Source organism: Condylostylus longicornis, unplaced genomic scaffold (genome assembly GCF_029603195.1).
Source record: "Condylostylus longicornis isolate FDR11 unplaced genomic scaffold, ASM2960319v2 ptg000044l, whole genome shotgun sequence".
NCBI classification, from domain to species: domain Eukaryota; kingdom Metazoa; phylum Arthropoda; class Insecta; order Diptera; family Dolichopodidae; genus Condylostylus; species Condylostylus longicornis.
In genome coordinates, this window is record NW_026578013.1 from 588,305 (window position 1) to 610,530 (window position 22,226).

The 22,226-nt window shown below is 23.9% G+C and overlaps 1 protein-coding gene across 1 annotated transcript in view; it reads right to left on the reverse strand.

The window, feature by feature from the left end:
* Positions 1 to 1,966: 1,966 nt before the first annotated feature.
* The window catches only part of LOC129610116 (elongation factor-like GTPase 1), a 42,601-nt gene continuing 22,341 nt past the window's right edge, over positions 1,967 to 22,226 (reverse strand). Inside the window, exon 9 of the mRNA XM_055522491.1 lies at positions 1,967 to 2,040. Coding sequence (XP_055378466.1) covers positions 1,988 to 2,040 — 53 coding nt within the window. The 3' untranslated portion in view covers positions 1,967 to 1,987. The remainder of the gene's footprint in view (positions 2,041 to 22,226) is intronic.

Consider the following 22,226-nt stretch of genomic DNA (forward strand, 5'->3'; position numbering starts at 1 on the left):
CCCGATACTTGCTCCAAATGAATTTGAAAGAGCAGAAAACATAACATATTCTCTAACAAAAATCTAAGATATAATTTTTACTTTACTGACATTTCATATTCATATTACGGATTTATCAACTTTTGCAGTATGTCAGTCCTCGAATATCAGACGTGCACTAAAGGCCAATTTGACACTTTTGATTATTTTTAAGAAAATATACAACAGATTAATTTGAAATTTTATACATTGGTTTAAGGATCAGAAATAAATAAAGCTTTTGTTCCGGAATAGGCGCTAAATATCAAGAGTTTCTGACATTTTGGGAGTATCGGGATTAGAAAACCAAACTGTTGACTAATTTTTCTTTTCATACCATATCTAAGAATTTAATGGACAGAATTTCTTAAAATTTAATATGAAAAAGAGTTCTGTTTGTTACTGTAAGTAACTTATCAAACTTTTCAAAGAATCTAGATGGACATAAAGTGAATACAAAGGGCAAAATTATCATTTTCATAATCCTGTGGAGCACCTTCGTTAAACAATTTTGTTATGTTCACCTTGCGGTCAGTTATGTGATCACATCAGATTTTTTCAAATACTTTAAACTCTAAAGTTTTTAAGAGAACCCACATATTATTACGTTTTTTGTTTTACTGGAACTTAAAACATTATTGGACGCCATTAAATGGAAGCTTAATTTGAAAAAATTATATTGTAATTATTTTGAAATTTCTGACATAGTCAACAAAATTACAAATACTTATATGCTCTCTAAGTATAAGGTAATAAATAAAGGCTCCAAGATAATAAAATGTTAACGACAATTAAGAAGTAAGCTTATGTTTATATACATATGCATGTAATAAACTTGTCCCTATGTAATTAATCATAACGAATTAGAACTACCTTTATATATGACCAATTAATATACATAGGTACATAAAAATGTTCTAAGAGAGGCAAAAAAAAAAATAATTAAATTAAAAATTTTAATTAAATTACATTTTATTCTAATTGATATTCTCTCGTTAAAAATCGCCATATATAAAAAAAAAATAAATATAAAATAAATAATAAAAATCACGATTAAATTATATAAATTAAATAAAAGGAACATTGATTGCTTAACCACGCATGTAATTAATTTTAATTTTAATTTTTTTCCTGTACATACTTTTAATATATTTATATACGTTATGTATAACAGTATATAGTCAGAGGTATAATATAAAACTGGACTATAAATCCTTAGGGAACTAAAATCTATTTTTTTTTAATTAAATTTTTAAATTTCCGCTTTAATGGCCCCTGTTTTGCTTCATTACATAAATTTTTTTTTTTTTTTAGAAATTAATGAATTTAATTAAAACAATTTATTATATATGATGATAAAAGTTAAATAAAAAATTATCTACAATTAATGATTAATGTTATACAGCACTCCCTTTTTATAGTTTTATGTCTCATATTACTTAAGTATTAAATAACTATTTTGGCTTATATTAAAACTGCATTATATACGAGCTAAAAGAATATAGTTAAGGTCTAATATAAGACAGGTATTCTTTTTTCTGTAAATACTTTATTAAACGAGAGAGACGGGGCAAATTCTTTCTATTAGATTTTTTTTATCAGATTGGAAGCACGGAAATTCATTGTAATAAAAAGAAATTTATGACACGTACCACAAATTATTGAAAATATTTTTCTTTTGAAAAATTTTAGTCATGTTTTTAGTTGAGATATTTAAGGGTTTCTATTACATATTTTCCAGTTTGAATATATTTTTCCTTTTCTATATACGTGTTAAATATTACATGAACACTTGAATGGAAGTACACTTTTATAAGCACAGATCTAAAGATCTATATAATCAGGTGTGGAACTTTGTTAATCTTTGTTAATCTTCAACAACAATTCTTAATAATTGAACATTTTGAAAAATCAAATTTGTACATTAATAATTAAAAATGCGTTTGCACTTACATTAAACCAAATGTGCTTATCCAATAATGAATGTTTCTGATTTTTGATCAATGATTGAAAAAAACTTACCTGAAAGTACAAAAAAAAATTAAATGTTAAAATTTTTATTAGTTAAGATTAATTTTATAATTTTAGAACTGTTTATTTAATTAAATACATATTTTTATATACAATGTTATAACACAATGGATCCTGTAATTAAAGCATATAATTACTGATTTTATACGAAATTACCATAAATAATTATAAGTGACAATTTTCAAAAGAAAAACTTTATTATAACTATTAGCCTTATTGGTCACCAAAAATATGACTACCATGACTATATATGTAATTTGAAGAACTCAAATATAATTACAAAATAAATTTTAATTTAAGCAGAATATTTTAAAAACACTATGAAAAATGTTATATAAGAAAAAATATTCCGTAATTCATTTAACAGTAACTGTAAACTTTATAATATTAACCCTTATGCAGTATTAGACATAAGTACGTTTAACCATTAGATTTTAAAGTAATTAAAATTTAAACTGAAGACAAATTTCAAGTATAAGAGCGTGCACTTTACATACTTATATTTTATACAATTTCTCTGATCTTCTGCTCTGAGCTTCTGCTCTGATCTTCAAAAAGTACAACATTTAAATATGTTTGGATCTTATATTTGTTTTTGAAAAAAATATATAGAAAAATTTAAATTTAATATAAAAAATTTTTTCTACAGTAGTAATCAAAAGTCAACGTTTAACATTCCAATACAAAATTTATTAATATTATAATTTCCTTTACAATCATTTAGAAATGAGACAATCATATACAGTTTTCTCATTGTACAGAAAAAAATCACTCTAGCCTGATTATTAATTTCTATCAGGAATTTTTATCATTCACAAAAGTATTTTAATAATTTTAATAAAATATTCTAAGAAGCACTGCTTGCATTTTCAACAATTTGTCATTCAATTTAAATGTAAAAATTAGTGAAAATTCTAAAAGCAAAACAGAAGGTGCTTTTTTATTTTAACGGTTAATTGTCTAGCAACAACGACAAAAGTCATTGTAGCTACAATAGTATTTGCACAACTTTTCAGAATTTCAAACAGCTAGACTAAAATTTTAATAAGCCCTTAATTCAAATAAAATTTTTAAGTACAATTAGTTACACTTTTTTTACCACAATTAAAATTTCTTATACCTACTGTCAATGTCACTTATAAAACAACTAATAAAAGTATAATTAAGCAGCACACTGTGTTTGTTATATAATTTAAGAAAAAATTCTCATTTCCAATCAATGTCAATTAATTTAATATTCAAGATAACGTTTCAATTTTTCAAATTGTTATCTTTTTGCTCTTAAACCTTAAATCAAACAAAAAAAAAAAGTTTAAAACAAGTTTGACTCGATTATTGTACAAGAATTAATCAGTTTCATTATTGGAAAAAACAAAAGTATTTCTTAAGTTAATCATCATCAGTTAAAAGCTGCACTTACCAACATTATGGATGAAGTTATATAAAAAGTGAGTTGAATTGTATGAATCTCGATTTATAAAAATATTTTATATCGATTCACGGCAATTAAAAATCCTTTATAAAAAACAGAAGAGATTTTCTATTTTATTTCTAATATTTTTTAATGAAAGTCAATTTATTGAAAGACAGGTACTTTTGATCTTGTAATATTCAAAATTTACGAGCACTTATAACACATTATTAAAATTGTAACCAAATGCATCTTTAAAATTTAACAAAATTTACTCTTATCACTGAATGGACTTCAGTTTTACGAAAATTTTATTTTAATTTTTCACATTGGCTTGTTGCTCATCAACCACGTGGGCATCTGTTCTTCAATTGTACAAATAAATTTATACCCAACCTCTATTTATACACAAATAGCCTTTAAACTTTACAAGAACCGATCCAGTTTCCCAATCAAATAAAAATTCTTAAGCATTTAGTTGTTATAAATTCCATTTTAGGACTACAAATTCATGAATTCAATTGTAAAAAAATTGTAGAGAATAACCTCATTTAAAATTTTAAATTTCTCTGTAATTATCGTCCCTTAGCGCAATTAAAGAATATAAACTGAATAAAAATTAAATAATTTTTATTAATCTCGTCGGAAGGGCTATAATATAAAACTAAAAGATAATTTTAGTAGAAAAACCTATACGCTTATATAGACAGTTTTTTCTTACAACCGTAAATTTACAAGATATACTATAAAATTTGATAAATATTTGTGTTCAAAAATATAAAAATTTATAGTTAATAATTACATACTAATAAAGTTTGCCATTTCATTTTGCAATAATTGCTCTCATACACCTGTTATCATTATAGCATTTTTTTTGCAATAAACTATATACAAATCGTGTCAAGTTTTGAAATCTTACATTTTGGTAAATAAATTCTATCTTTCAATGGGGAAATTTAAAAATAAGACTAACCCGTTTCCTAAAAATTGAATAAGAATTGCTAAATAACAAAAGCACCCGGTTCATAAGGAAAGATTATGCAATTTCGCTTATACTAGCTGGAATGTCTATTTACTACAGAATGCATCCAATCTCTTTATATACATATAATGTATGTATAGAAAGATATGTGTATTATAAAATGACTTAGAAAATATGTGAAATTTATAAAATTTTAATTAAAAGAAAATGCAGAAATAAAAGTGACAATCATTTTTAATTATTATTTTCTTATTTTACGAAATTATTTGCTTTTTTAACTTGTTTTACGCATTAAATAAAAAGTGTGCTACAATAATTTTATTTTGTATATATAGAGAATTGCATATACTTATTTAGGAATGTTTTTATATACTATGTACATACAAACATATATACATCTAACCATACTTGCAAATGAAAATAATATAAAAATAATTTTGTATTAATTTTTTTCTTTTTTTTTTTTGCTTTTATATTATATAGAAACCATCGGGAACAGCAAAACCAACAAAATACCATTATTATCCACATAATCAACACATTTATCTTTTACCAGAATGTGCAATACAACAGGTGTGTAATGCTGTTTATGTACGATTAAATTATACACAACCGTTATGTGCATGCCCATCAAGGTAAGTAAAAAATTTTCATTATCTATGTGGCTAATTTTTTCTCAACTTTATGAAAATAAATTATTTTCATATATATGTATGTATATATATATATATATATATATATAAGTACTAGCTTACATAATATAAAATGTAGCAGTATTTATAATAAAAAAGAGAAAAAATTATTTATTTGGAGTGAAACAAAAGATTCATATCTATGGTGTTAAATGTACTTTTTTTTCTTCATTTTTATTTCTATTTAGATATCGTGATCCCTGCTCAGCTAGTCTTAATGAAGATGATAATCATACAACAAAATTAGTTGGAGATAGTAAGAAAAAGGTAGGTTGCTTGTTTTTTTATTTAAAATCATATTGCATTTATATTTTAAAATAATAATTAACAACGCTTTAATTATTATTATTATTTTTAATATTATAAGTATAAATTTTTATTTAAAATGAAATTATAGAATTCAATTTATAATTTACACGCAATCATTATGTAATATATTAAATATAATATATGCGTGTGTATAATAAATAAAGAGAATAGAAAATCTCAAATTACATAAAATCAAATTTTATGTGCTTATAGAAGTAAAATGTTAATTAAATAATATTAATGCCTTAATAAATTTCGGTTTTATGTGAGATTAAAATAACGAGAAATATTATTGGAGACATTTGAAATCATAGACTCCAGTGGACAGTAATTACAGTAATTTTTGATTTACATTTCAATTAGGATTGCCACTCATGGGAAAAATTAATCAGCCACATTGAACAAATTTAAACAAAACGAACAAAGATTGATAATATGCTTAATTTCAAAATTAAAACACTTATTTGTAGCCTAGTTTCAATTTTAATTCCAATTTCAATATTGTGATTTAAAATTTTACATCATATAGATTATGTTTTTAGTTACAAAATCCTGAAATTTATTTTTTCTCTTATCAACTCCATTGTTTTTACCACAAAACGAATTTGACAGAAAAAGAAAATCAAAAAAACCATTGCAACATTTTCAACAAAAATTTGATCATTCCCTTCGGTTAGAGGGCTGCATCACAGGTCAGACATGGTTATGGCACCGATCCTCTAACCAATTGGCCTCGGGTTCAAATCTGGTCACGTTACTATAATAATTATTCTTAATTATACTTATAAAGCTTAACATACAATATAATGAAATAAACATACTAACAAAAATAAACAATAAAAATATCAATAACCTCCAATATTTAGTATAAAGAATAAAGTTGGGTCAAACCAATGGTTTGTATTGTAGTACTTTTCCCATCAACAAGTTAAAATACTGCTTTGAAAAACAATGGATGTATACCTACTACATTATCATAATTATTTTCATTCATATACGAAACTATTTCTAAGGATTGCATATATTTAGGACGAACAATTTATGCAGTCTTTGAAATAAAGCAAAAATTTATATAAAGAGGGGTTAACATAATGCTCGATTTGAAGGGTTAATTGCGTGAGTTAAGAAAAATAATTACATATATTTTTTAATGTCATGGAATTTACCGTTAGCTTTTTACGTTTATAGAAATTTGAAAAAGCTTGCGATTTCGGAAATATAAAGCGTCAAAAATAACAAATTTACATACGTATATGTATATATATTTATGTAATAAATGTTATAAGACTACCATAAAAATAATACTAAATTTATAAATACTGTAATAAATATTTATAATTTAAAAAAAATTGTGATTTGTGCAACTAGAGATTTTAGTAGTTTAAACCTTTTTGTCCGTTGTAAATCTTAACACACAGTATTCGTGTACAAAAACCATAATATCCATTTTCCTTACCTAAAATTTTGAATTTATAATATTGGATCACATATACTGAACTAAATCAAATAATTTTTATTTTATTATTCAAATTACAAAATTTATTACTTTTATTTCTTAAATCTCAAGTTTTCTTCAACTGTATAACAATATGTGTGCACTATATATGCACTTTACACTAATATCTTAAGAATATTAAAATCTCAAACATTCTTCTCTTAAATTTGAGATCATTTTATTTTATGACTTGAAAGTTAAATTTTGAAAAAATGCGCACATTTGAATTCGAAATTTTCCACAAAATAAAAATTTATAAAAAAAAAATGATTTTACGCTTGCATTTACTGTTAATCAAATTATAAAACAAAAATTTAGATCATGCAGCCTTTAATATTAATTGCCAATTGCGTGATAAAAAAAATAGTTATCTTTTTTCTTGTTAAATCAAATTAATTATTCGCAAAGTGCCACACATTTAAATGCAAGCATTCAAATTCTACCGATATGTTTTTATTATCTGTTATATAAAAATATGTATACAAGTTCATAATATGTACATAAAATATATTCACTTATATTCTATACGCAATTTTGTATAATAAATTTAAAATTAGTATTAAATTACTTCCTTAAAAATGAAAATATTTTATATACGTTCTATCATTTTCACTGTATCATTTGTATATGCGTATATACACGCCGATTAAATAACTCTAAAAATTTTCCCAATTTAATTAATCGATTTTAATAGAATGCAAGTAGGGTAAGTAAAAAAAAAAACAAAAAATGTAATTGACCGCATGAATAATTAATTTTATGCACATATTCTCATAAAAAAGTATATTTAGAAAATCTAATGTATACCTATAATATACGATGTGTGTATGCCACAGTCGAGTTCTTATAAATCGAACTGCAGTCATATAGGATTTGAAATTTGTACAATTCGATACTCATTTTGTATAGTCAATTTTCGGCATTAACAGATCAGGCTGTGTATCTTGCTTTTTTACTCACTTTTTATTCACTTTCAAATCAGAATTCTCAGTATTTTTTCACTTTTCCAATAAGATAACTAAGTTTTTTAATTGAATTTTTGCATTTTTCCTCAAATTATCGACTGAACGTCGCACTTTCAAAAACTAAGTGAATAAATTTTGTATACATATTATTAATTCATACATAATATTGTATACATATTAAATTAATTCTTCTCGGTCGAAAATTACATAATACAAATATATGATAGTTACTCACTTTCTTTTCACTTTCCGAGTAAAATAGCGAGATAGACGATCAGATCCTAAATCATGTGAGTTTTCTAAATTAAATTTTATCTTTCTATAGAGAATTCATTTCCCAATTTTTCAATTAGATTTTTTATAATATTCTCACTGAACTTTGGGAGAAACGAGACAGAATTCAAAATGTAATTTTTACTTCTTAAAAATTACATTGTGTAACATGATAATCGGTTAGTCAAACACTTAGAGAATGATAATAAAGCACTTAAGTTAAACGAAAACTTTAAACCCGTTTTCTCTTTAAAAAAAATACGAAAATTCTCATACAAGTTCAATTTAAGAAACAATTTCACTGTTATTTTAACATAAAATGCAATTTTTTGTTTCAATTCCACTCTGTACAATGATAAAAATAAAGTTTTTCTCATTCCTCATGAAAATTTTACTCCTTTTTTTTCTCTTTTTTTTATATTTCTTGTTTTTCTATTTTATTTTGTTTGTTTAAATTAAATGAAATTCAACTTGAACTTGTCTATATGAATTTGTATGTGCTTATTGCGTATTTTAATACCCTGTTTTAATTTATAAATCATAAATTAAAATTCCATCAGAATTCTTATTTTGATTACGCAAAAAAAAAAACAACAAAAAAACATAATCCTTTTAAATGTCATATTGAAATAAATATCATGTTTTTTTTTAAGTTTTTACTTTGTGCAATTTGTCAAACTTGTAACGCAACATCTCTATATACGCAAGTAGGAGATTTGTTTTTTTTTTCTATGAAAGATTAAAGTATTATACTAGAATATATAAATAATATACGCATAACCTTCATCCAGTCCACAGTATAATTATAAACTATAAAAATATAAGCCATAGTCCAGAATAATTAAACTAAATAAGTAAAATAAAATTGTTATAATCTATATAGCTATAAACTTAAATTGAGCTATAAATGTAAGATACTCGCATAGTACAACACAATATACTTATATATATGCAGGTTAATTTATATATAGTAAGAAAACAAGATTTCTTCCTGCCTAACACCGCTATGTTAGGCATAACTTTTTTTTATTATGCGTTACACATTAATATTACTTATGCGTGTTATATATAAAATTTATTAAACAAAAAAAAAGTGGTTTTATACAACTTCGCACTGAAAAATACTTATTCCACCTACATTGTTTATACATACGTATATATACATAAATATGTGGCCAAGTTTTTATTTTCTATAATATAGAGAATCAAAGAATTATACTTTAGTATAAACTAAAATAATTCTTATATAGGATATAAAACTAAATTAATCTACTTTGTTCATTTTGTTCATCCGACCATTCAGGTTTGATTATATAAGATTATAAAAAAAAATTAATGAAATTAGGTTTATATTTTTCAATTAAAGATCATAAAAAACCACTATATACATAATTATAGGTTATAATTTGCGGAAATATATAAATAATTTTTATGACCAGACGAACATATTAATTTTACTAATAAAAATCATACACTTGTTATGGAAGTTAAGAGCAACTTTTCATTTATTTTTTCATATATTCAGTTTCCCACCCAATAATCAATTGATATGATTGAAGCAAAAATTCTACAATCTATAGGCACAGAATCTTATATAATTCCAATAAAATATAATTATTAACCTATATATTTTTTCTTATAATCTGGAAATTAATTCCAATTCTAATAATTATAATTAAAAATTTATGTGATATAGATATTTTTAAATTTCCGCCACTGGATTAAATCACCATAAGTGATTTCATAAAATGCTGTAAATGCTACTCAGTTCTTCTTAAACATGTATTTGAAAAAGATATGCTCTAATTGAAAATTATGTGAAATAATAATAAAGGGTAAATTTCCCAATTCTCTTTAACTGATTAAATCAGTCTCTTTAATTAATGATATAAAATTTTAGATACTTAATATATAAAATTTCTTTTCTCATAATTTTAATATATTATATAATACGTAAACTTGTTGGAATCTAGAAATTCTCACAAATATTATTAATACCGCAGTAATGTGAGAATCTTTAACTAGAACTCTAATACTTTTTAAGAATAATTTATTGAAGATCTTACCATCTTTTTGCGTTATAATTTAAAATTCTAAAAATTATTTATGAAGTTATTAATGATAACGTAAAATTTAAATACGATTTTCAATTTTAAACGTCATATTTTTGTATATGGAGAAAGGGAACCAGCTTTTTTTATATCAAACGGGATATGAGATAGTATTTCACCTCAGCTGGCTTTTTTTTTCTTAACTACCTATACATTAATGAAGAGACTGCATATAGATAGTCTTGCATTCCAAACACACAATTATTTGAGTCATTTCAATATTATTGCATATTTATGGGGGGAAATATTATTGCATATTTACAGGGGAAATTATTTTAATTAACCAAAACAATATATAAATTTATTTTATACATTTTACAAAAGAAAATTCAATAATTTTAGTCAATTCGCATTTAGCTCAATACATTTACTCTTTCAAGCTCAAAAAAAGATTTTATTTTTTTTTTTGCGTGGAAATAAATCGATTTATTATATGACCGACTTTTCGAACTCATTTAAATTCCAATATTGTAAAAAAAAAAGAAAAATTCTTTTATTAGAAAATTTTATTCAACATGATCAATAATATGAGATAAGAAGACCAAAAGAAAGATTAAATAAAACGGAGTAAAGAGTAAAATTATTTTCACTAAAAGTGATAAAAAATTTTTTTGATGCAAAATTTATTTTATCAATATACGAATGCATCCCGTTATAAATATTATTTAAAGTTTTTTCGGTTTATTTTTTTAATTTTTCAAAAACAATTTTCTAAATCATTTTCAATTTGCGTATGGTAAAAATTTTCTACCACTATTTCAATATTTGCATAGATGCTTTCATCTAATAAAACTAATAAACGGAATTGGCACATAAAACCAATAAACGAAGTTGGAGCTATAATTTGACAGTACATGAACTTATTCTAAATCGAATTTCGAAAATAGAATTGAAATTATTTTGATAACATTCCCGTAATAATTAAAATATTCACCATACATATGGAATTTAATATTTTATTTTCACCACACTATTATTATATGTATATTATTATATACTCATCTTATATACAGAGTTTGTACAAAGAGTGGGTGTGTTTTTATTGCAGTTTCTGTATAGGTAATTCAAATTGCTTTTAAACTCAATCTTAACATTTGCTGGACCATACTCGATTATTTAAACACCATAACATTTAACAAATTTATTTAAAATTTTTTTCATTGTTTACACATAAAATTAATGTTGACACATTTTTTACATAAAAAATTTAAAATAATTTTTCTTGGTTTTCCAGTTATAAAAAATTTTATTTGAAAAATTCATTCAACTCCCCACATAAAAAAATTCATTAATAATGACAACAATTTTTTTTATTCGACTATTTAAAATTTTTAAAATTAAAAAAAATGTCAGGGTCGATTTTGTTATACACTTGAAATATTATTAAATTTCTCTGTATTTTTTTAAAGGCCAGCGAACTCTTAATTCGAATCACTTATCCAAAATCATAATCAAAAAATAATTTGAAAGCAAATCTAAAAGAAAAGTAATTTGAAATTTCAAAAGATTCTCAAGCAAACAGTCTGAATACCAATGTGCCGATTAGCACAAAAATGCCGTTTTGCTGTCCCTCCTCACGAAAACCAGGCCATTATTGAGCGTACGATTTAGTGTGCTTCCATCCAGAGCCAAGCACTTTCCGGCAGATGCAACACGTCCTATTGAAGGGCGATCTCAACCTATTCGCATGCTCCTCCAATGACCAATGTCTCATTTAGACTACCGTCAGGCAGGCAATATCCCGCGAAATATCGCTGGGAGTCCATCCGATTTCCTAAGGATGTAATTTGAACACATTTTTATTGCCGCTCGCGTGTCGACAGGCCCTTCCACCTACGGTCGACCAAGATAAATAATATCTTTACATATATATTCATTTGCACTGTGTTAATGGGAACAGAAAACCGTTCCGTTATAGTATTGGCAACAATACTATCCAAATAAATTCTTAAACTAATTATTCAATATTATCTATGGATTTAATTTGAAATACAAGTAAAATTGAAAAATAAAAATTGAAATTATTTTTGAAAATTTCAACTTTTTTCCAAGATGAATTTTTCATCATGCTTATTATCTTCATTCAACCATCGCAATGCATTTGGTAATTAAAAGTAAAACACTTGTGTAAAACGTTTACATGGTCTAATATTATGAGTACGTAATTTTAAGCTAGAAATTGACTTTAACTTCCCTTACCACAAAAAAAAACGAATTCTAATTAGTTACTTGCAGTTTTGCATTAATAAGAATCACCATACCAGAAAAAGACAAATTAAAAAAAAAAATTAAATTTTTTTTTGTTTACAGTATAAAGTGAAATGAGCACAAATATAGAAGCATACTCACTTCACCATACCGTAATTTTAAATTTGAAAAAGAGGAATTCTTGCAATAGTTTCAAATCTCAATTTTTTGTTTTTCTTGTGTGCGTGTTTTATGAAAATTCAAAATAATGCTATATAAAACTTAAATTGCTTAAAGCCCTCTTCTCCTAGCAACTCTGTTTTTTCATCACTTTTCCATTACAAGAGATTCAAGTTATTATATATGATGAAAATATTTCTATATAATGATGATTATGATGATTTTCACTGATGATGATGCACTTGAAAGCAAAAAAAAAACAAATCATGTTTCAATTCTACGTGCATATCTCAATGAATAAAGAAATCTCACTCGTGTCATGTTTCAAATGAAAATAGAAAAACAAAGAAAAACTTCATCATTATTTTCTTATTACCAAAGTTTTGATTGTTTACCAAAGTTGATGCTTATTGCTATTGCATTCTTGTACAAACTTTTGAATTATGATCGTGATCGGCTTTTTTTACTCTCTCTTCTTGACATGAATTAAAACAAAAGAAAAAAAAATTCAATTTCCTAAAAAACAAAAAATTAAAAAAAAAATTTTATGTGCATTATGCCTTTAAATCTCAAAGCCCTAAATCAACAATAAATCACAACACCAAGAAAGTAAGAAAAAAAATTTGTGTACATACCATCAAACATGACGAATTGGCATAAATTCATTTCTAAATATTTTTGTTCAGAACCAGAAGCTCATTAATACCACAAATTAAGAAAAAAATCTAAACACAATATGGAAAAAAGAAAACAAAAAATAAAAAAGTCACAGATCACATCACAAACAAAATATATAATTAAGCATTAGATTTTATTAGAATTATTACATGTCTAGCCGACTAATTACAATCATTGCTAATTGGGAATAATTACAATCATTGCACCGCAGCCCGAGAATGGATTCTATACAACTCTTCCATTAGTCTATACTCATTCAAAAAATTTAAATATTTTGCAGAGTTTAAACAAGTACAACTACATTTCTTCACAATATTTCATGGCCTATATTCATTTTGTGAGTCTTTGGTGTGCTTTCATTATACACTGTAAAGCAACTTCTTATTACACTGTTACAGACTCGTTTGTTCTGCAATTCAAAAGCATAACAATTAAAAATTATTTTCCAAGTTCCTTATGGCTGCCAATAACAAATGCACGTATTTTGTTATACAGTCCTTAACAGAACTTAAGGGAACAGTTCATAGAATGCTCTTGCAAGTATAATTTCCAATCAAAAATTTATAGAGAAAGTTTTCATATTTTTATGACAAAAATTTTCATTGATATTCAAAAAATTTGCATTTGTTATGGTAACAATTAACGATTGATTGAAACCACTACTAAAAATTAGTAACATTTTACTTATACAAGTATTTAAACGGCGCACATTTAAATATATTCGGTTTTAATCTCTCAAATGTTACCACAATGTCTTATTGAAAATTTTTAAAAATTTTTGTAATTTAAGATTTTCTTAATCAAATAGCATAAGCAGATCCGCAAAATGCTATAAAGAAAACTTTTATACTTTGAATTAAAGCGAAAATTTTAATAATCTTTTTAATCTGTATAAAAGAAAAATTAAAATCTAGTAATTATAGAGTGCATCACTAAAAAACGAAAGAAAAAAAAATATTTTTTTTCAACATAAATTCAAATTTACTTTTACTCTACACGTTCTATGCTGGTGCATCACATGATGCATCACATTACACGTATACGAGCGCAACAACTTAAACCTAAATAACTTAAAGACAAAACCTACACTACTATGAAAGAAAGAAAAACATCTTCAATTTGCGGTTCGTTATGGTGACGATTAGGCATAAAGTAGATGGACTTGGTTGAAAAATAAATAAAAACAAAAAAAAAACTTGACATTTTCAAAAATAAAAATATGAATGAAAATTACTTTTTGTATATTTTCCTCCTGTCTTTCAAACTTCTCTTTTATAATGTAAATTAAGATGCACTCAAAATTTTGTTAATATTTTCATTTTTATCATTTTTCTCTATATATACATATATTATTAATAAGACAACTAAGATATCTGACATAAAAAAAAAAAATTATTAAAAACCAGTAATAAAAAACAAAAACACAAAAAGTAAAGCAAAAACACAAGGTAAGCAAAAATTTTATAGACAACCAACAAACCTATAATTTAACATTCAAATAGTTAAAACAAGAGTTAAATTTAACTTTGGGTCATGAGGTTATGGAATCTATGCTATGCTAGTAAAAAAAACGCCATAACACAAAAAAGAAATATAACAAAAAAATTATGAGGGTGTCCCTATTTTATGAATAAAAATCGTCATCTCATTTGGAGAACAAAAACAGCATACAAAAAAATATCCCATTCTCATAATAATTGTTAACCTTTAAAGTTAACAACAAACAAAAAGAGAAAAAGAGAAAAACAAAAATATGTTGAGAAATTTTTGGTGAAATTTTAATGAATTTTTTTTTATTTTTAATGTACCACAATCAACATATGAATTTTTTACCTTAATAAGGGAAATTATTAAGAAGAAAAAAAATCATTTATTTAAATGATTAAAATTATGAACAAAGAGAAAAATGAGAGAAAAAATAACAAAAATTATTATTAAGTGAGAAATCATATTGAAATATAATGAGAAATAAATAATATTTTTTTGCCTTGTTATTGTTTTCTCAATTATTTTAAATGCAAATAAAAATTTAATTATAAATTTTTACGAAAAACAAAAAAAAATTAAGTAGGAAATTTTAAATTTGACAAAAAAAATTTAACTCTAATTATAAGCAGTAATTTCAAATTAGTATTGACTGACATTTTAAGAATTCAAATTTACTATAATAATATAGTTTCAATTTTAAATTAATCATGCTAGAGTCTTGCGTTCCTAGCCGGAAAAAATTTTTGTCCCGCATTTAGAAATGGTTTGAAAAAAAATTCTAAACTATCATCAAATTAAAAAAAAAATGCTTCATGGTAGATTTTTCTATTAATTTTGAAAATATTTTAAAATTTTCTCTTATATTGAATTGAAAATTTTCCATATCCGCCCTCATTATATTCAGTTTTATGTTTCATACAAAGTGAAACGCGAATTATAACCGTGTAATGAAACTCAGTCCGTTATCTACTGTTGCAATTCTGAATTGTTTTTGTGATCACAATTCTAAAATTTCTAGAATTCAGCAACATGTGCGATAATACAAAGTGTGCGAGAGTTATATTTTCGGAAATATTCAAAAATATAAAATTCAAATTACTTATTTCGAATTTTCATCACAAATTCAACTAATTGCCAAATTTAAAACGTATTGGTAAATTGTCGAATAAAACATCTTATCCAAATCAATTTCATGAATTATTTCAAACACAAAAATTAAATTATTCATCATATGGTGGAATAAAGATCCAAATTGAGTTCAGACCATATTATTTAAGAAATAATGTAAGTTCGATGATGCAATCAACGTATAAATCATATGCCGGAAAATTTAATTCTGCATGATTATTTAATTTTGAGAAACAACATTCAAAATTTGTATCGAATTTAATTACAGAATGAAGTTGGTAAAATGTTATTTTTAATCGTTAATTTACTTTATAATTTTCACAAACTCTGAAATACCATCTGTAATAGCTTGATGCTTAATTACATTCCCGTTTATGCATATTATCTATGACAACTCAAGGTTTTAATTCTAAAATCAACTTAACAAGCAAACTTTAATTTATACATTCTTGCTTTTACTTTGCATTTATACTTTTGATTAAATCAAACTTTGAAAATAAAAGGGAAATTACGCTTTTACTAAATGTTAAATATAAAATTATGATAACGTTACAAATATAAAATGCAAATAAATCTAAACATACTTTGAATACAAAAAAAAAATAGAAAATCTACTTTAATAGTCTTTAATAACACACAATAAAATTTCATATTTTACACTTTTATTCTTTTTGATTTCAAAATGAATATTAATTTAAATAGAGGAAATATTTGTAATATTCGTATATAATTGAAAATTATAAGTCTAGTCACGACCAACCGCAAATTTTTTTTTTCTTAACTTTGAATTTGTAAAACAAAAGAGAAAACTAACAAAGCCGTCCAAATCTAATTTTTTATTCTGCAGCAGATTGTAATTTCATCTAAAATCAAATATTTTATAAATAAAACAAAAAGAGAAGAAAATAAAGAAAATTCCCATTTCAGTTTTTCATTTTCTTCTAAGAAAATAAAAATTATGATCGGTTTTTCCAATTTATTTTAGTAAATAAAAAATTCTTGTATGCAAATAAGATCACGGAAATGAGTGCAACAATTTAGAAAACAGTAAAAAAATTAACTATTTCTAACTTTCAATGACTAGCAATTTTAAAATATCAAAAACGAGCTCAAATTGACTTTTTTGTTTTTATTGAATTCAATTTTTTAAATATTTAATTAAAAATTGCATAGTTATAGGTGTTTTGCTTTAAATTATGAGCCGAATTTTGCACATATTGTTTCTCTTAAGAGAATGATACTCAGACTTTTATCCTACATATCTAATTACTTGAACATTGCAAAAACTTGTTTGCAAAATAAAATTAATTCATACAATCACAATTTGGTAAAGTTGCTTATAATTGTGTCCAAAGCCTATAATATTCATTGAGAAGCTTTTATTTATTACAGTCTTACAATTGTAATTTTAACCTACATCACTCTGTAGTCTGTATATATTTCTTCCCCTGAATGGGGGAGGAATAAAATCAAGTACTTCTAATAAGAAAAAGGCATTGTATGACGTATAAAGAAAATATTAAAAGAAGGCCATTAAAAAACGAAATGAAAAGAAAATGAAACCAAAATAAAATTGAAATAAAAATATTTTGAATAGAAAATTTTTTCTTTCTTATTTTCATTTCAGAAACCTAAGGAATATGATTTAGGTAATTATGTAAAAAAAACACAAAAAATAGCGTAAAAAACGAAAATATTTTTTATTTCCCTTTTTAATTTTACATATTAAAAGGAAAGCCATGAAAATTATATGCAATGAAAGTACAATAAAAATGCATTTTTGTTTACATTTTTAAGTGTATTTTGGAAAGACACCAATTTTACCCACAATTTTTGCATTATTCGTGTTTTCCCTTTTATGAAATTTTCAATTTTTCAATCTTAACAAGTGATAATTATTTATACATGTGCTTCTGTTATACTATATTATAATATATATATAATGAAAATATAATATACTAATTAGATCATTAGATCATATGAAAATCATAGTGATGAAAAACAATGAAAGGAAAGTTGTCTTGTTTTACCTTCAAAAATTATAATGAAAGAGAAAAATAAAAAACTAAAATTATTTCCCTTTTCCTATAAAAAAAAATTTGATGTGGCCAACACATAACCGATCGCAATGTGTATTATCTAGTTAAGTGAAAGTGCTACGGAATATTATAAAAATGCCTGTTAAATACTTCTTTACAATTTTTCGGACATTAGTAAGCTTATAGTTAACATACCTAAAAAAATTTGGCTCTAAGTAGAGTTTCGCTTTGTGCCACACGAATTCCCAGAAATGTTAATTTCGGTAACAACCAGAACTAAAATTTTAAATGTTAAGAAATTCCATCAATTTGTTCCGTAGATATGATAAGAAATGTAAAATCGGCCGCAGGTTCGGTTTCCGAGCCCTGGTCTTTCCATAAAAAATACAGATTCATTATTTTAACACGCCAAATTTAAATAGACCTGATATATCCCAAAAATTGATCAAATTGCATATAGTTATATGTAAATGAAAAAAAGTTTATCTATGCTTCCCTATACCATGAAGAAGGGCGTTCCTACCGAAAACGCGACATCCAAATTTGATGCCATCACATAGCTCCCTTATTTTATATAAATTACACATAAGACATCAGATACTTAAGTTAGTACAGAATAGAAAATACTTTAATAATTAAAAATCCAATTTTTATAAATTATAACCAAGAATAATATAGACTTTCATGACAGTATACTAAAGTAATGGTACGGTAAAATCTTTCTGAAAAAAATGGAATTAAACTAAGAATTATAAAAGGAATGAGAATTAAAAATTTATAATTATGAGAAATTGTTTTATAATTACCTATAAAAAGTCTTTAATATTTTATTATTGTAGGTTGGAATAGAAAGTAACAACAAAATGTTCTCTTTAATCTAATCTGATATTAACATTTCATAAATGCACAAATAATTTCTCAAAGATATGCAAATTTATACTAATAGTGTAAATTTAATTTATTATTACTGTATCACTAGCATAATAACATTCACAAATATTGAAAGAGTGGAAAGTGAATGAAAACCACTAGTATTAAAATTTTGTAAACTTAAAATTTGTAAAATTAAAATTTTCATGTAATTATAATGAGACGAGATATTTCAATTAATTTCATACAAATTCTACCACTTATTAAAAATGTAATTAATAAAAAATCATTCTGGAGTATTTACTATCATAACACTTTAGATGCTGATTTTAATAGAAGTGAAAATACTACGACACTACGCTGCGTAGCATACAATATTATTGCAATAATTATTAGTATTGCTACTCCTACTATACTAATAGTGTTTAGTTTCTATATAATTCAAGCGCTATTACTGTATAATTTAATTATACTAATATATACTAATTTACGAATTATTTATCGTTCCATGATTGTTATCATATGTTATAAGCAATTTATGGTTCCAATCATGACAACAATTAACTCTAGTTGACACTGTTATTGCTAGTAATTTATATTATTCATTAAGTGTTACGCTCTCGGCAATTTATTGTGCATGTGTTTCAGTAATTTCTGATAATTTCATTTTTACATTTTCTATATTATTAAACTGTTGCTTTTTCTTCAAAGTATAATCATCTTCGATTTTCTTATTTTGGAAATTTTTCCCTCTTCACAATATTTTAATTAAAAAAGTTGTTCTTGTTATTATTAATTTCAATTTAACTAGTATAACTGGCGCACAATAAAAAATTTAAAACTTGCATTGCAATTATCTAAAATTAATAAAGACTTTTTCTATTGCTTATATATTTATGCCATATTTCAAAAAAATTCTAAAAATCTATTAATCTAAATCGAATCTATAAAAATTATAATAAAAAAATAAAGCAGAAAATGTGAAATTTTAGATCCTGGTCTACATTTCTACATTAATGCTAAATTTAAAATAAATTGATTTAAATTAGAAATAAATTAGAATATTATTATGATATTTATAAATGGAAAATTGCAAAATAAAAATAATTTATGCAAATTTTCAAAACTAGTTGTAAAATATTAAAAACATTTTATGCGTATACAACATTAATGGAATAAATAATATTCTCGAATTAATGAGTTATGAATTTGTAATTGAACACTCATTCATATTATCTATAATTGTTTATATGTTTAACTCCTCTTCTTTTAAAATTCTTCTTCTTCTTTCAAAATACAAATTGTAATCTGAAAGCATTCAAAAAATTTTAGATAAATCATTCATATTAAATGATATCAGAGAAAATATTAAATCCAGTTAAATTTCTTACAAAAAGAACATGTTTTTTTTTCCAGATTCAATATGAAATAATTTTATATACAAATTCGATAGAATCTTATGTATTCAATTATTAAATAATTTCAGAAATCAAAAAATTACATTTCATATTGTAATTAAATTTTGTAGTACAAACTTCATTTTAAATTTCCTCATTTGTTAATTTTATTTCAGGCAATTACATTGGCGAAAACTTGTGAAGCAACAACAGAAATGCGAGAATGTAGATCACCAAAAGATTGGTCATTACTTGCATTACAAAATACAAGAACCGGAAAATCTCATTATTTAGTAATATGCCGTTGTCCAGACTTATTCAAATTAGGTAAGTGAAAATTTAAATATAAAATTGAAATTAAAATTTGGATAATTTAAAATTAATTGCATAATATAAAGTAAAAATAAAAGATAAAAAATGTGTGAGAAGTCAGCAAAAGTGTCTTGACTTCTGACGCAATATTCTTCACTCTTGTTAAAAATATGTATTTAATATTGATAATTTTAAATACAAATTATCAATTACTAAAATATTTTTAGAAAAAACCGATAAATAGCACAAATTTTTAGTAATATTTGCTCTGAAATGAATTTACTCTGAAAAATTTCTTTGAGCCTTCAAATGCGATTCACTCCACTAAACAACATATTCTTTATATCGTATTATTTATATTGAAATGAAAAATTCATAATTCCAAATCATTTTTATATGCCGCGTAGCTAATTCAAATTAAGTCCTTAACTTAAATTCATCACGCGAATAGCTAAGCAAACTATATATACATATATATTCAATATGTTTGAGATCACGTTTTATTCGATACCCGTTTTTGATTTAATAAGGGTAGCAAATTTGAGGGCTAATTTTTGCCGATATAAAAGGAGTCTGTATTCATCTGGGATACAACTGTAGTAGACAATTTACGAGATCAATATAATTACACTTAATTTTCCTATAATTAATTTAACATTGTAAATTCCAAAAAGGAACACATCTCATATATACATTCATAACACACCTCAATAATTGGTAACAAATAATGTTATACAATGTAAAATTAATTAATTATACGAAACAAATAAAAATGTTACAATTTAATGTATTTAATCGAATTTAAAAAATTCAAATAAAAAAAAATTAATTTAAACAACCTTAATCTACAAATAAATACAATTAAAAATAATTATTTCGAAAATTTTCTTTTAAGTCAATTGAAAAATTACTTAAGAGCCATTCAAAACCACAACAAAAAATTTATCATACAAAATTTCAATGCCTTTACTTAATTATTATTTATTTTTGTTTGAAATAAACCATAGTTCCTCTATTTACATATACTAAACAGAATCTAATAATAAAATTTAAAGTAACTTTGACCGGAAACATAAAAATAATTACAAAATATTTTGTAAATTTAAAACAAATACACACCTATATTGAATTTATTTACATGAAATTCGCTCACCTCACACGGTAAAATTAAAATTAAATTAGAAAAAAATTATAAGTACTAAAAGTAAACAAAAAAACGTTTTGACTGAGTAAAATTGCATAAATAAACCGAAATTTTTATTTATTTTTCAAACAACAGAAATTTCAAAATTTTAATTTAAAAAACTGTTCTACAAATTGAAAGACAATTAATTTTTAACATACTTTTACTGCAGCGCCATCACGTTACATAAATGAGAACTTTAAAATGTTCTATTGTAACTGTTATATTAAGACTGGTGGTAAATTATCAAAACATTTTCTTTGTTATACTAACAAAATTTTATACAAGAAAAATAAGAGAAGTTATTAAAGAGAAAATTGGATATAGTGTTATACAAATTACGATAAGAATTTAAAACACGATATTATTGAAATGTTTATTTTCGATATCGCTCTCGCCTCTCTTTATTAAATAATGTATATGTGTGTAGTATTACAAAAACATTTTAACATAATTAAATGAAGGTGATTAATAAAT